This window comes from Neoarius graeffei, chromosome 22 (genome assembly GCF_027579695.1).
Source record: "Neoarius graeffei isolate fNeoGra1 chromosome 22, fNeoGra1.pri, whole genome shotgun sequence".
Classification (NCBI taxonomy): Eukaryota; Metazoa; Chordata; class Actinopteri; order Siluriformes; family Ariidae; genus Neoarius; species Neoarius graeffei.
The window spans coordinates 46,323,014-46,336,745 of NC_083590.1; the positions used below are offsets into that span (position 1 = coordinate 46,323,014).

The window sequence follows — 13,732 nt, forward strand, 5'->3', positions numbered from 1 at the left end:
TTAAATTACCTCTTAAGATCCATCATCAAACTAACGTGGTTTTCCTGAACAATATCGTAGCCCAGGTAGTCCTTTAGTTTGCTCAAAATTTATGAGAGACCTGGACCACTCGTTCAAAACAAAGAGCGATTCGCTTGCCGCCGAATACACAAAATGCACATGCGCCTCTGAGGGAATCTCACAGTCAATGGGAGAAACTGGTGCTGGATCTGCTAATGGTGTTCATCTATTTTTCTTGTACATTGCAAGTACATCGAGTTAATTATTAAAGAAATATACACAAAACACTATGAATATATTTCAATATGTTATGGAATTATGTATGGATATTGGAATGTCACATTTACAGTGGTGCTTGAAAGTTTGTGAACCCTTTAGAATTTTCTATATTTCTGCATAAATATGACCTAAAACATCATCAGATTTTCACACAAGTCCTAAAAGTAGATAAAGAGAACACAGTTAAACAAATGAGACAAAAAATATTATACTTGGTCATTTATTTATTGAGGAAAATGATCCAGTATTACATATCTGTGAGTGGCAAAAGTATGTGAACCTCTAGGATTAGCAGTTAATTTGAAGGATGAAATTAGTGTCAGTGTTTTCAATCAATGGGATGACAAATCAGGTGTGAGTGGGCACCCTGTTTTATTTAAAGAACAGGGATCTATCAAAGTCTGATCTACACAACACATGTTTGTGGAAGTGTATCATGGCACGAACAAAGGAGATTTCTGAGGACCTCAGAAAAAGCGTTGTTGATGCTCATCAGGCTGGAAAAGGTTACAAAACCATCTCTAAAGAGTTTGGACTCCACCAATCCATAGTGAGACAGATTGTGTACAAATGGAGGAAATTCAAGACCATTGTTACCCTCCCCAGGAGTGGTCGACCAACAAAGATCACTCCGAGAGCAAGGCGTATAATAGTTGGCGAGGTCACAAAGGACCCCAGGGTAACTTCTAAGCAACTGAAGGCCTCTCTCACATTGGCTAATATTAATGTTCATGAGTCCACCATCAGGAGAACACTGAACAACAATGGTGTGCATGGCAGGTTTGCAAGGAGAAAACCACTGCTCTCCAAAAAGAACATTGCTGCTCATCTGCAGTTTGCTAAAGATCACGTGGACAAGCCAGAAGGCGATTGGAAAAATTTTTGTGGACGGATGAGACCAAAATAAAACTTTTTGGTTTAAATGAGAAGCGTTATGTTTGGAGAAAGGAAAAGACTGCATTCCAGCATAAGAACCTTATCCCATCTGTGAAACATGGTGGTGGCGGTATCATGGTTTGGGCCTGTTTTGCTGCATCTGGGCCAGGACGGCTTGCCATCATTGATGGAACAATGAATTCTGAATTATACCAGCGAATTCTAAAGGAAAATGTCAGGACATCTGTCCATGAACTGAATCTCAAGAGAAGGTGGGTCGTGCAGTAAGACAACGACCCTAAGCACGCAAGTCGTTCTACCAAAGAATGGTTAAAGACGAATAAAGTTAATGTTTTGGAATGGCCAAGTCAAAGTCCTGACCTTAATCTAATCAAAATGTTGTGGAAGGACCTGAAGCAAACAGTTCACGTGAGGAAACCCACCAACATCCCAGAGTTGAAGCTGTTCTGTACGGAGGAATGGGCTAAAATTCCTCCAAGCCAGTGTGCAGGACTGATCAACAGTTACCAGAAACGTTTAGTTGCAGTTATTGCTGCACAAGGGGGTCACACCAGATACTGAAAGCACAGGTTCACATACTTTTGCCACTCACAGATATGAAATATTGGATCATTTTCCTCAATAAATAAATGACCAAGTATAATATTTTGTCTCATTTGTTTAACTGTGTTCTCTTTATCTACTTTTAGGACTTGTGTGAAAATCTGATGATGTTTTAGGTCATATTTATGCAGAAATATAGAAAATTCTAAAGGGTTCACAAACTTTCAAGCACCACTGTATATCGCTACAGGTTAATCAAATTTAACTCCATTAGGCAAGTGATTAACTAATTTAGTGTCATAAATGAGACATTTCTGCACCTCTAATGTGTGTGTGTGCATGTGTGAGAGAGAGAGAGAGAGAGAGAGAGAGAGGTTTTGATCTGTGTGTAGTGTGTACCTAGGTACACACTACACACAGATCAAAACCTCTCTCTCTCTCTCTCTCTCTCTCTCTCTCTCTGTGCGCTCGTGCACTTATAAGGGAGAACATTGCCCACTCTGCACTGTGGATTACAGTTGAAATAATCATGACTGCATGATCGAGGGATAACAGTGAAATGAGTGAGCACGGGGAACACATTTACTTAATTATTTATCTTATTATTTGCTCATTCTTTTGTGTGAATGTTTGTTCATTTAATTAAAAACATGCTTGGAAGAAAAAAAAAAGCCAAAAACATAAAATAGTTTCATTAATTAATTACCACATAATATACATGTAATGCTTCCACATGATACTATATATTATCTTATTTTAAACACTTTATATTTCATTAGATTTTGGTTAAAAATGAATGCCATGTGACCTTATCGACTGGATTTAGCAACTACTAATGCCTTCAGCAACGACAGTACGATTGTCTTTAGCAACTATTAATGCCTATATCGGGGACATGCATTGCAAAGACGGTCTTCATCCTGTTGCTCTTTAGACTCCTAACGAGTGAGTTTGGCAAAACCACGCACAGAGACAATGTTTGTTGCTTAAGAGAGTCTCTCAACTCTTTCTTTAGCTCTAAAAGGCAACGTTATCGGGAAGCTCAGCTCAGTAAGATGAGGCACAGAACACTAAATGATACTTCAGAAAGTCAGGGAGTGAGAGCTGAGCTTATATAGGTGAGGTGATAATTGCTGAATGGGAGACAGGTGGTGTAATTAGTAGTCAGGTGACAGAAGGTGCTGTGACTCTTGGGGTTTGTAGTCCGGAGCGGCCATGTTTGGAGGCTGCTCTGAACTTATGTTTTCAGCACCGTTACTGACAAGTATTTGTCCAACACACTAGATTCAACTTCTTAATCAGATTTTCAGTTAAACAGGTAGGAGAAATGATGGCTAGAGGAAACGACTATTAAATAAATATTATTGAAAGAGGTAAAAGGATGAGTGTTCATTTTTCCATTTTAAAGTCTTTACTATGTCCATGTTCTTTGCCAGAAAAGAAGATATTTTGGTATCAGTAAGTAAGTCTGAAAGGTCTGTCCATCTACTTGTAGCTAAATGAAACTTACAGACAAAGGCGAGTATATCAAAAAACTGGTTTAATGTTTTTGATATCAATGTTGAGAACACATAAAACAACACAAATTGAACATTGTTGGCACACATGAAAGAAGTATGGCTCCCCATCATCTTAATTGCTACATAACTATGTACAAGCTTACATGAATACCCCTGGTGGTAGGATTTGTGTGCATGTTAACTTTTGTGTTTTTCACCAGGTATACTTTTGCCACTCACAGATATGTAATAGTGGATCATTTTCCTCAATAAATAAATGACCAAGTATAATATTTTGTCTCATTTGTTTAACTGTGTTCTCTTTATCTACTTTTAGGACTTGTGTGAAAATCTGATGATGTTTTAGGTCATATTTATGCAGAAATATAGAAAATTATAAAAGGGTTCACAAGCACCACTGTATACTAAAATCTAGTCTTACATACGTACAGATTAATTTTCACATCTGGTCTGTTTATTGACTGACTTGTTCATTCGTTCGTTCGTTCATTCATTCATTCATTCATTCATTCATTCATTCATTTGCTTCTGACTGATTCCAATTCAGCTCTTGATGCTTTTTATTTGCCACCTAATGCCTGCTTTCATATTCATTGAGTTCCATGAATATATTGGTGTCTCTTGTTCACTTTATTGAGATATTTTATATAAAAGACCCTGAAGCGTTCAGTATAACACACACACACACACACACTATACCCCATGTGGAAAGAGAAATAATGAAACTCGTATGCGTCTCTCACTCTCTTTACCTCTGCTGTCTGACACTCTCCCTCATCATCTCTCTGTTCTCATCTTTCCCATTTTCCAATTCTTTATCACAGTGATTTGTTCCTTTGCTTACTCTATTATTATCCCTGTCTTTCTCCTCTCATCTTTCTTTTGTTCCTCTTTCAGATACTTCAGTAACATCACTCTTTCAGGACGAGACTACTCCTTTAATGCTGATGGCTATTTAGCCAATCCACTAGTAGATGTTATCTCCTACACTGCAGGTCGTGGCTGGGAAGAGGTGAGACCAAGCCTTGATGATGTTTTGTTCATTCAGTCAAAAAAATGTAATCTTCCTATTATTTACTCAAAAGTTTACTGTGACATTTGGCCTGCATCCAGGCAAAATAGGAACCAGCAAAATTAACACACTAGTGTTCACCAGAAATTGACATTTTCATTAACATGAAAACAGAACCCCAAGATTCAAACCATCTAAAACTGTTGCTATACGTACATTTAGTGATCAATTCCATCAAAAATTCATATGAAGTCCTTAATTTATTACCTCCACAGTTAATAACATCATTCATAGACTGAATAAAAGTGTTTTACGTAATAATGTACAAGTAACATTTGGCATAATGTAGGTGGGCTGGTGGGAGAATGGTGTGCTGCGTCTGCGCTACCCGCCCTGGTCGCGTTATGGTCCATTCCTCAAGCCACTTGATGATAGTCAACACCTGCGTGTGGTCACTCTGGAGGAGAGGCCCTTTGTCATTGTGGAGCCAGCCGATCCTGGAACTGGCTCATGCATTCGTGACTCTGTGCCATGCCGTCTACCCCTCAACACCAGGTCAGAGACTTGTTTAACCTCTCTGTTCTGTTTATATACAATTGGACTACTTGACATTTTTACATTTTAAAAGTAACAACAATGTTGAAATGGATGACGGTTTTTATCATTGTTTTTTTAACCAGCAATTTAGGACATTATAGTAGTAGTAGTAAAGTCAAAGCAAATGGTCTTTTATAAATTCACCCCTCCAGACCTTAATGTCATGGGAAATTAATGAGTTTCGGGAATTCATAGAGGTGAAACACACACACACACACACACACACACACACACACACACACACACACACACACACACACACACACAGAAGACACATAGAGAATAATGGGGAGTTTCCCAGTACTCTGTAGAACTGAAGTCTCTTTGGTGACTGATGAAATGTCTTCCAGATTTATTAAGCTATACATCTTGATCTACTGGCACTAGACAGCAGTAAAATGAGTTTTTCTAAGGAATCAAATTTGTGCTTTCTTAACAAACAAATAAATCATATTCACCTTCCACTGATTGTACACAATTGTGCATTATAGTATATGACATATAGCGTACATCAGTATTTGTTTCATCACTGTTTGCTATAGATATTTGCTGATGTGACAGATATATACAGTTTTATATTCAAATGAGTTATGCACAGTACTGTGCAAAAGTCTTATACACGTAAAGAAATGCTGTAAAGCCATAATAAATGAAGCAGTCAATATTTGGTGTGAGATGACCTTTTGCTTTTTTTAAAAAAAAGTAGTCTCAGGTACAATGAGTGCAGTTTTATAAGGAAATGAGCTGTAGGTTTTACTGAGCATCTTGCAGAACCAGCCACAGTTTTTCTGGACACTTTGTCACACTTGCTTCTTTATTTTGTAGCAAAACCCAGTAGCCTTCAGTATGTTTTCTTTTTTAATCTGAAAAGTGGTATCTTCTGGACTATAATCCTCAAATACAAACTTTTTTTCCTGAAACATTTAATTTTGTACTGAAAAGTGAACGTTTGGAACTCTTATCCACACTGCATTGGCTCCCAATCAAATTTCGAATTGATTATACAATACTACTATTGAGCTTTTAAAGCACTGAATGGTCTCGCACCACAGTACCTGAGTGAACTTCTGGTCCTCTATGACCCGCCATGCCTACTTAGATCAAAAGGTGCAGGCTATCTGCTGGTACCTCGTATAGTGGAGGCTACATCAGGGGGCAGAGCCTTTTCTTACAAAGCCCCCGCAGTTATGGAACAGCCTTCCAAGTAGTGTTCGGGAATCAGACACAGTCTCAGTCTTTAAAGTGCTGATGACACGTTTTTGACATCTTTGGCGATGTTTTATAACATAAAAAGTAATTCCCGATGATCCATATATTAATTCACGAAGGCGCCTATTTTACAAGTTATGATAAAAAACGCGGCTATTTGGGCAAATTTGACGGGGCTGCAGCACCCAGGAGACGAAAGAGGAGGAGGAGCTATATGACGTCAGCGAAAGAACCTTCCTCCTAACTTACCAGTTTGTTGTTGATGCGACAGGTGTTCAGTTTATCATTATTAGTATTTTTATTAGACATTTTATATTTATATATAGTTATTATGCCTTCGCGTTGTGTTACCGGCTTTTGCTCCAAAACCCACAAGGATGGGGTAAGTTTATTCAAGTTTACTAGAGATCCCGAGCTGCATGCGAAGTGGGTGAAGCAAGTCAGGCGCACTCGTGACAAGTGGGAGCCCTCACCAACATCCGTCCTGTGCTCTGAACACTTCGATTTGGATTGTTTTGACACCCTTCCCAGCTTAAAAGAATCTCTTGGGTGTTCAGTTCAGCACAAATGTGTGTTACTACCATCAGCAGTGCCTACACAGTGTTGCCAGATTGGGAGGTTTCCAACCCAGTTGGGCGGTTTCAAGTGCATTTTGGTGGGTTTTGAACATATTTTGGGCTGTAAAACGTCAGCAGTATCTGTTGTCAGATACTGCTGAAGTTTTCCAGCCCAAAATATGTTCAAAACCCACCAAAATGCACTTGAAACCGCCCAACTGGGCGGGAAATTTCCCAATCTGGCAACACTGCCAGTATTCCGGAGGGGGTCTACTAGTAGCTATGCTGGATCCAAAGACAGTCCTCCTGTCAGAACATGTGTTGTGAAACGGCATAAGATAAAGGTACGTAGAGCTATAGATTCTACATGATAATCATAAATGTAATCATAAAGTCGGCGTGATATCAGTCATGTATTTGCTTGTGAAAGCTTGCGGCTTTCATGTAACTGCCGCCTAGCAACGAGAGGCAAAGGGTAAAGAGGGTAGGCTATCATAGATTCTATTCGGAAGAGATCAACACAATTCTAGACTCCCAGAAGAGGAAGAGCTAGCACTAGAGAGTTCACCGGCGTTTTCATGTGCCATTTCCATTGAGTAGAACCAGAGTAGAACAGCCAGTGAACCGCAGCGTGTTCTTCCGCTGACGTCACAACATGGCCGCGAGCCACGGACCCAGTTTTCTTGCGCTGTGCAATTAAAAGTTGGATATTCGCATAACAACAGCTTCTTTTCACGTAATTATAACAGAAATCTAACATGTTTGCCATGTTGTATAGTTTATTTAAGAAATTGCATAGAGTCATGTTCGTGTCATCAGCACTTTAAGTCTAGGCTGAAAACATATCTGTTTAGTCAAGCCTTTTGTTAATGGTGTTTATGAGGTAAAGGTGTAGATCTGGAGGGTCCTCAGACATAGTGTTTTGGTAAACTGGGATGTATGGATGCTGTCAGTCCCCACTTGCTTGCTCACTCGAGTTTGTTGACGGTGTAGTGGCTGGCTGCTTTATGTCCCAGGGCTCCCTCATGCCTGTGTTACCTTCTGGCTCTCCCCTTTTAGTAATGCTGTCACAGTTAGTTGCTGGAGTCCCTGCTTGTACTCAGTGCAATGTGTATACTGTTCCTACTTATTCAGGTGACATTGGGCATACCTAACAACCTGTATTTTCTCCCCCCCCCCAAAAAAAAAAATCTGTCCCTCTGAGTTACATGTCGTTCCTGGGATCGAGATGCTGACCTCTTCTGCTCCTCTGACCTGCCGGATCCATCTTGGTGCCCTGTGTCTGGTTAGAGTCTCATTGCATTGCTCCTGTGGAGGGCAGCCCCATGTGGACAGTTGGGGGTCACGCCTGGAGGATGCTCTGGACTCTTGCAGTGGTGCTTTTGTGGCTGGGGACTGCAGTTGACTTGCTGACTTTAGGACTGCAGTTGACTTGCTGACTTTGGGACTACAGTTGTCATGAACGGTTTTGCGCTCGGGTTTCCGTCAGTGGGGGTTTATAGCATCAACGAAGCTGACTTTATGTTAGGACTGTTAATGTTATAGTCATGTTGTCTGTTGTTGCCTGGATGGGTTCCCTTTTGAGTCTGGTTCCTCTCGAGGTTTCTTCCTCATGTCGTCTGAGGGAGTTTTTCCTTGCTACTGTTGCCACAGGTGTGCTCATTGGGGACAGATTAGGGATAAAATTAGCTCATATTTTAAGTCGTTCAAATTCTGTAAAGCTGCTTTGTGTTTATTGGTAAAAGCGCTATACAAATAAACTTGACTTGACTTTTTTTTTTTGCACTGACTCGATAATGTAAAGTCATCAAGTAGAAATCAATCACAAAGTTTGTATGAAAAAATAGGGTGTCTAAGACTTTTGCACGGTACTGGATATGTAATATTATGGTCAAATATAATTTTTGTATTTTTATGTTCATTATTTTTTAAAATAAAATTTAGATTTTATGGCAATTGCTAATCCTACATTTGTCCATTTTGCAGAAAATACTTGTGTAAATATTTTTATGAGCATAGTACATGCATAAAAAGAAGGAAAGAGATTACATAGTTTTGGGACCAATGGTGCAAGTGGTAATGTGGCACGGAGTAGCACAAATGTAAAAAATGATTGAATTTGTACAAGTGCAGCAATATCTAATCAGACATTATGTCGATTTTTGTGGTAGTAACCACCAGCTGTCTGACAGAGCGTAGAGTAAATATTACATTTTATACATGGTTTCATCTGTGAGTAGATATTATGTCAGCATTTTAATGGCGGTCTCATATGGAGACTTGGATACAAGCACTCACATTTTTAGTTTGAATGCCAGCAGTCTAAAATCTACAGTCATGCAAAGGGTTAAATATGCAAAGATCACACAAATACAGTACGCTAGACATTAAAGAGAAACTGTATAGAAGGTCACTGAGAAAGGTAGAAAAAAAATGACACCAGAATCCAGGGGCGATTTCTCAGAGACAACAAGGGAAGCTGAGCTTCCCCTAAAATTCCCTCCCCAAACTGCGGCGTCTACGCCGTTGACTTCTCATTAAAACAATAACTTGCATAACATAATATATGCCCAAGATTGTATTTATGTTCATAACTATCCTGTAACTTATTTGAGTGATGTCTGACGAACTTGCAGTTCGCTACGAGAATCACCTTTGCTGCCAGGCTGTAACCTTTCTTATTTCAATGGGCTCTATGGACTGGCAGCAGTGTTGCCAGATTGGGCAGTTTTAAGTGCATTTTGGCGGGTTTTGAACATATTTTGGGATGGAAAACGTCAGCAGTATCTGTCAACACTGACTGGCAGCCGGGTATCCGTTGCAGTCTACGAGACGGCTCTGAACAGCCAATTTCAGCTAGTTGTTATTGGTTAAAATCAACAAAATCGTCACTTCCAGGGAAGCCGGGCTTTTCTGGGACTAAACGAGACAGTGGGAGGGACAAGAAGCCGGGCTGATAAAGGATTATTGGAGGTAGTGTTTGAAAGACATGAGGAGGGCGGTACTTCAGTGAGGAACACGGAAGTATGATCAGTCAGTCCCTAGCGGATGTCGAGAAAGTGTAGTCGTGTGCCAAAGTGCTGTCCGAATTTCTTTTCATATAAACGGTTCTTCTCATTGATGTCTCTGTACATTATTCTGTAAATAAATGTAAAATTACTCGTTGTGCTCTGTTAACTTTCATCCATTCTATCAGTTTGATCATTCGCGAATTCACTCGTTTATTTAATTTGTAGTTCAATCTGGTTGTAGGCTAGCTTGAGCCTTATTGGGATCTGCAGTGCTAGCTGCTAACAGAAATTGGTGAAGTCTCTGGAAAGCACAACCAGCTGCTATGACAGGGTCACAGACCATTTTCTGGAAAAGGAGCGGAGGGCAGAATTTGTGTATAAATAGTGTTCATGTTCATGAATCTGAAGTGTGTATATTGTTCAGTAATGTTAAGAGAATGGTGGGCTCTGTGTTATAGGTTATACCTGGGTATAATATTCAAGGTTCTGTGTGTTGCATAGCCTACCTGGTTCTGAATTTCCAGACTGTGTTGCAGAAGATGTTCAAGGATGTGTTGCACAGCTGGGTGTTGTGTTAAAGACTCTGTGTTGCATATCAGGGTATGATGTTCAAGGCTCTTCGTTGAATAGCCAGTGATTTTTGGATGTTTGATATTTTTGATTAAGGATATGAGGCACTAGCCTGGCAAGCCAGACTATAACATGAAATGTACAAGCAAAAATACTTTCTGCCACTAGGTAGGGTTGTCTAGTTCACTATGCTAATGGGGCACACCTTTCTATGCTTTGATATCCAGCCTACAGGTTTTAAGATGAATGCGTAAAATGGGCTTCCCCTGTTTTAAAAACCAGCAGCCGCCACTGCCAGAATCACTGTATTTCTTCCCCTCAGCATAGTTTCCTGCTATAAACACTATATATGTGGAGGGCTGAGAAAACCCACTGGATGTTGCTGTGGTTTAATTCTGGCAGAGTCACGAAAAATAAAAAAAAATTGGTTATGGTCTTTTTTGCCTCTAAATTTATTTTGACACCTCAACTTTATGATAAAAATGGTCAAAGTGAGCAAATATATATATAGAAGCCGAGAATGGCCGTGCTTGCAGTAATTTTTTCATGTCGAAATGATTGTGTTATCTTGAGATAGCACTGCTTGTTTTCTCATGATAATTAGTTAATTATTTATTAATTATTAATTATGAACAATGAATTCCCAGGAAGCACTCATCATAAGCTCATGTTGATTACATCCCTGCACTTACAGTGGTGCTTGAACATTTGTGAACCCTTTAGAATGTTCTATATTTCTGCATAAATATGACCTAAAACGTCATCAGATTTTCACACAAGTCCTAAAAGTAGATAAAGAGAACCCAGTTAAACAAATGAGACAAAAATATTATACTTGGTCATTTATTTATTGAGGAAAATGATCCAATATTACATATCTGTGAGTGGCAAAAGTATGTGAACCTCTAGGATTAGCAGTTAATTTGAAGGTGAAATTAGAGTCATCAATGGGATGACAATCAGGTGTGAGTGGGCACACCTGATTGTCTTTAATTGTATAAATTTCAAATGGTTTGCAATTAACTGGGATCCACTGTTTTTATCATTTCAACCACGCATCATACCCTTGTCCAATTGAAAATGTCGTTCACGCACTTTTCTCCCCCATGAGAATTTTGAAAAGTTGGCAAGTATGTTGGTGAATCACAAAAAAAAAAGGCAAATATTGGGGTTTCCAAGTCTCCCAAACCACCATCAGACTCCACCTTTATGCCAAAAGATTATTTGGAAGTTATGTCAGAAAAAAGCCTTTTCTGTCAGTTAACCACAAACGTAAGCACCTGAAGTTTGTGAAACACTACTACAACTTTGACTGGAACTGTGTTCTCTGGTCTGATGTAACAACAATGGAGCTTTTTGGCAATAAACAGTCAAGGTGAGTTAGGCATAAAAAGGATGGCTATAATGAACAGAACTCGATCTCAACTGTAAAATATGGTGGAGGTTCTGTGATGTTTTGGGGCTGTTTTTCCTCCAAAGGCCCTGTAAACCTTGTTAGGGTACATGGCATCATGGACTCCATGAAATATCAGGGCATTTTACATCAAAATCTGGCTGCCTCCGCCAGGAAACTAAAACTGGGTCATCAGTGGATCTTTCAGCAGGACAATGATCTGAAGCATATGTCCAAATCAACACAAAAATGGTACACTAAGCACAGAATCAAGCTTCTGCTGTGGCCATCTCAGTCCCCTGACCTGAACCCCATTGAAAACCTGTGGGGTGAGCTGAAGAGAAGAGTGAACAAGAGAGGGCCGAGGACCCTGGATGATCTGGACAGATTGTGTGAAGAGGAATGGTGTCCGATGCCCTGCTCTGTATCTCCAACCTTATAAAATGTTATAGGAGAGACTCTGCTGTTTTACTGGCAAAGGGAGGTTGTACAAAGTATTAAATACAGGAGTGCCAATAATAGTGGCACATGTGTTTTTGGTGAAAATAATTCATTCTTGAAGAGGGATTTGTTTTTCTCTGAATAAAATTATTCCAATTAAATCTTGGATTTTTCTTTTTTTCAGTGAGAGATGAAGCTACTTCACCAAAAGGTGGATTTTTAAAAACCCTTTTTTACTAATCTTTACAAGGGGCGCTACTAATTGTGGAGAGCACTGTAAATGAGTCCCATGAGGCTGCTGATGACCCTGTAATTGTAAAGCAGCAACACTTCTTTCTCACTGCTGTGAGGCCTGTGAAGAAGGCAGAAATGAATAAATTTCACATGCTGGAAAAGCAAAATCATTTGAACAAAAATGAACAGATGGAAGATTGATAATTTAGACAGATGTATTTGAAATAGTTCACTTAACTGTGTGATTAAAATTCATGAAAACAACTATGGAATTCTTATGTATGCTAATATTATGAGAGCTGACCTTACTCTTGTAATACTGTTGTAGACATCAGTATTCCATTAGTATTACTGTAGTAAGTTGGGTCACCAGTGGTGAGCAGAAGTGCTACAAAAGACCTGTTTCATCTAGTTAGCTAAAACATTTGCTAGCAAAGTGCTTAAATACCTGTTATGTAACTATACTCACTGGCCACTTTATTAGGTACACCCATTCACCTGCTGTTTTATGCAGTTCTTGAATCAGCCAATCCCTTGACAGCAGCACAATGCATAAAATCATGCAGGTACAAATCAAGAGCTTCAGTTACTGTTTACTTCAAACATCAGAATGGGAAAAATCGTGATCTCTGTGACTTTCATTGTGGCATGGGTGTTGGTGCCAGATTGACTGGTTTGAGTATTTCAGAACCTGCTGATCTCCTGGGGTTTTCACACACAACAGTCTCTAGAGTTTACACAGAATGTTGCGACAAACAAAAAACAGAGTGAGTGATGGTTCTGTGGGTGGAAACGCCTTGTTGATAAGAGATGTTAGAGGAAAATGGACAGATTGGTTTGAGCTGCCAGGAAGGATATAGTAACTCATATAATCACTTTTTACAACCATGGTGAGCAGAAAAGCATCTCAGCATGCAACAGCAGAAGACCACATTGGGTTCCACTCCTGCAGCCAAGAACAGGAATCTTTAAATCAAGAACAAGTTCCTATTAAAGTGGCCGCTGAGTGTAGATCATGGACACAAAAGTCATATTTAACATTACACACCAACTCCTAATTCTGTAATACAGTATGATTATAAATAGCACAAAATGCACTAAATAATGTATCAAAGTCATTTTTTTCCCCTGTACCCATCTTGAGCAATGGCTATGACTTCTTCTAATTTTCTGTGGTATTACTATATCTCATGGTTTAGCCTATACATTTTGATAAATGTCAGTTTGTTTGCATTCAGTTTTAATTGGCTTTGCTTCTCCTTTGTGGGCTAAAATCAAATCCATTTTTTTGTCATATACAATTGTACATTGTGAATTGGGTCATCAACAGTGAGCAGAAGTGCTTAAAAAAAAAAGTCCTCTTTCATCTGTAGCTAGATCCTGTTACCACCTGACAAAGCTGACTTATAGTTAAATGATAGAAAAGAAGACAAGAAAACCAAATTGGTCAAAGGAAGAAAAGATTATAC

General features: G+C 39.3%; 1 protein-coding gene across 1 annotated transcript in view; it reads left to right on the top strand.

Moving 5' to 3' along the window:
* The window catches only part of grin2da (glutamate receptor, ionotropic, N-methyl D-aspartate 2D, a), a 254,280-nt gene that overhangs the window by 132,386 nt on the left and 108,162 nt on the right, over positions 1 to 13,732 (top strand). Inside the window, exons 4-5 of the mRNA XM_060903952.1 lie at positions 4,137 to 4,251; positions 4,601 to 4,806. Of these exons, the coding sequence (XP_060759935.1) occupies positions 4,137 to 4,251; positions 4,601 to 4,806 (321 nt within the window). The remainder of the gene's footprint in view (positions 1 to 4,136; positions 4,252 to 4,600; positions 4,807 to 13,732) is intronic.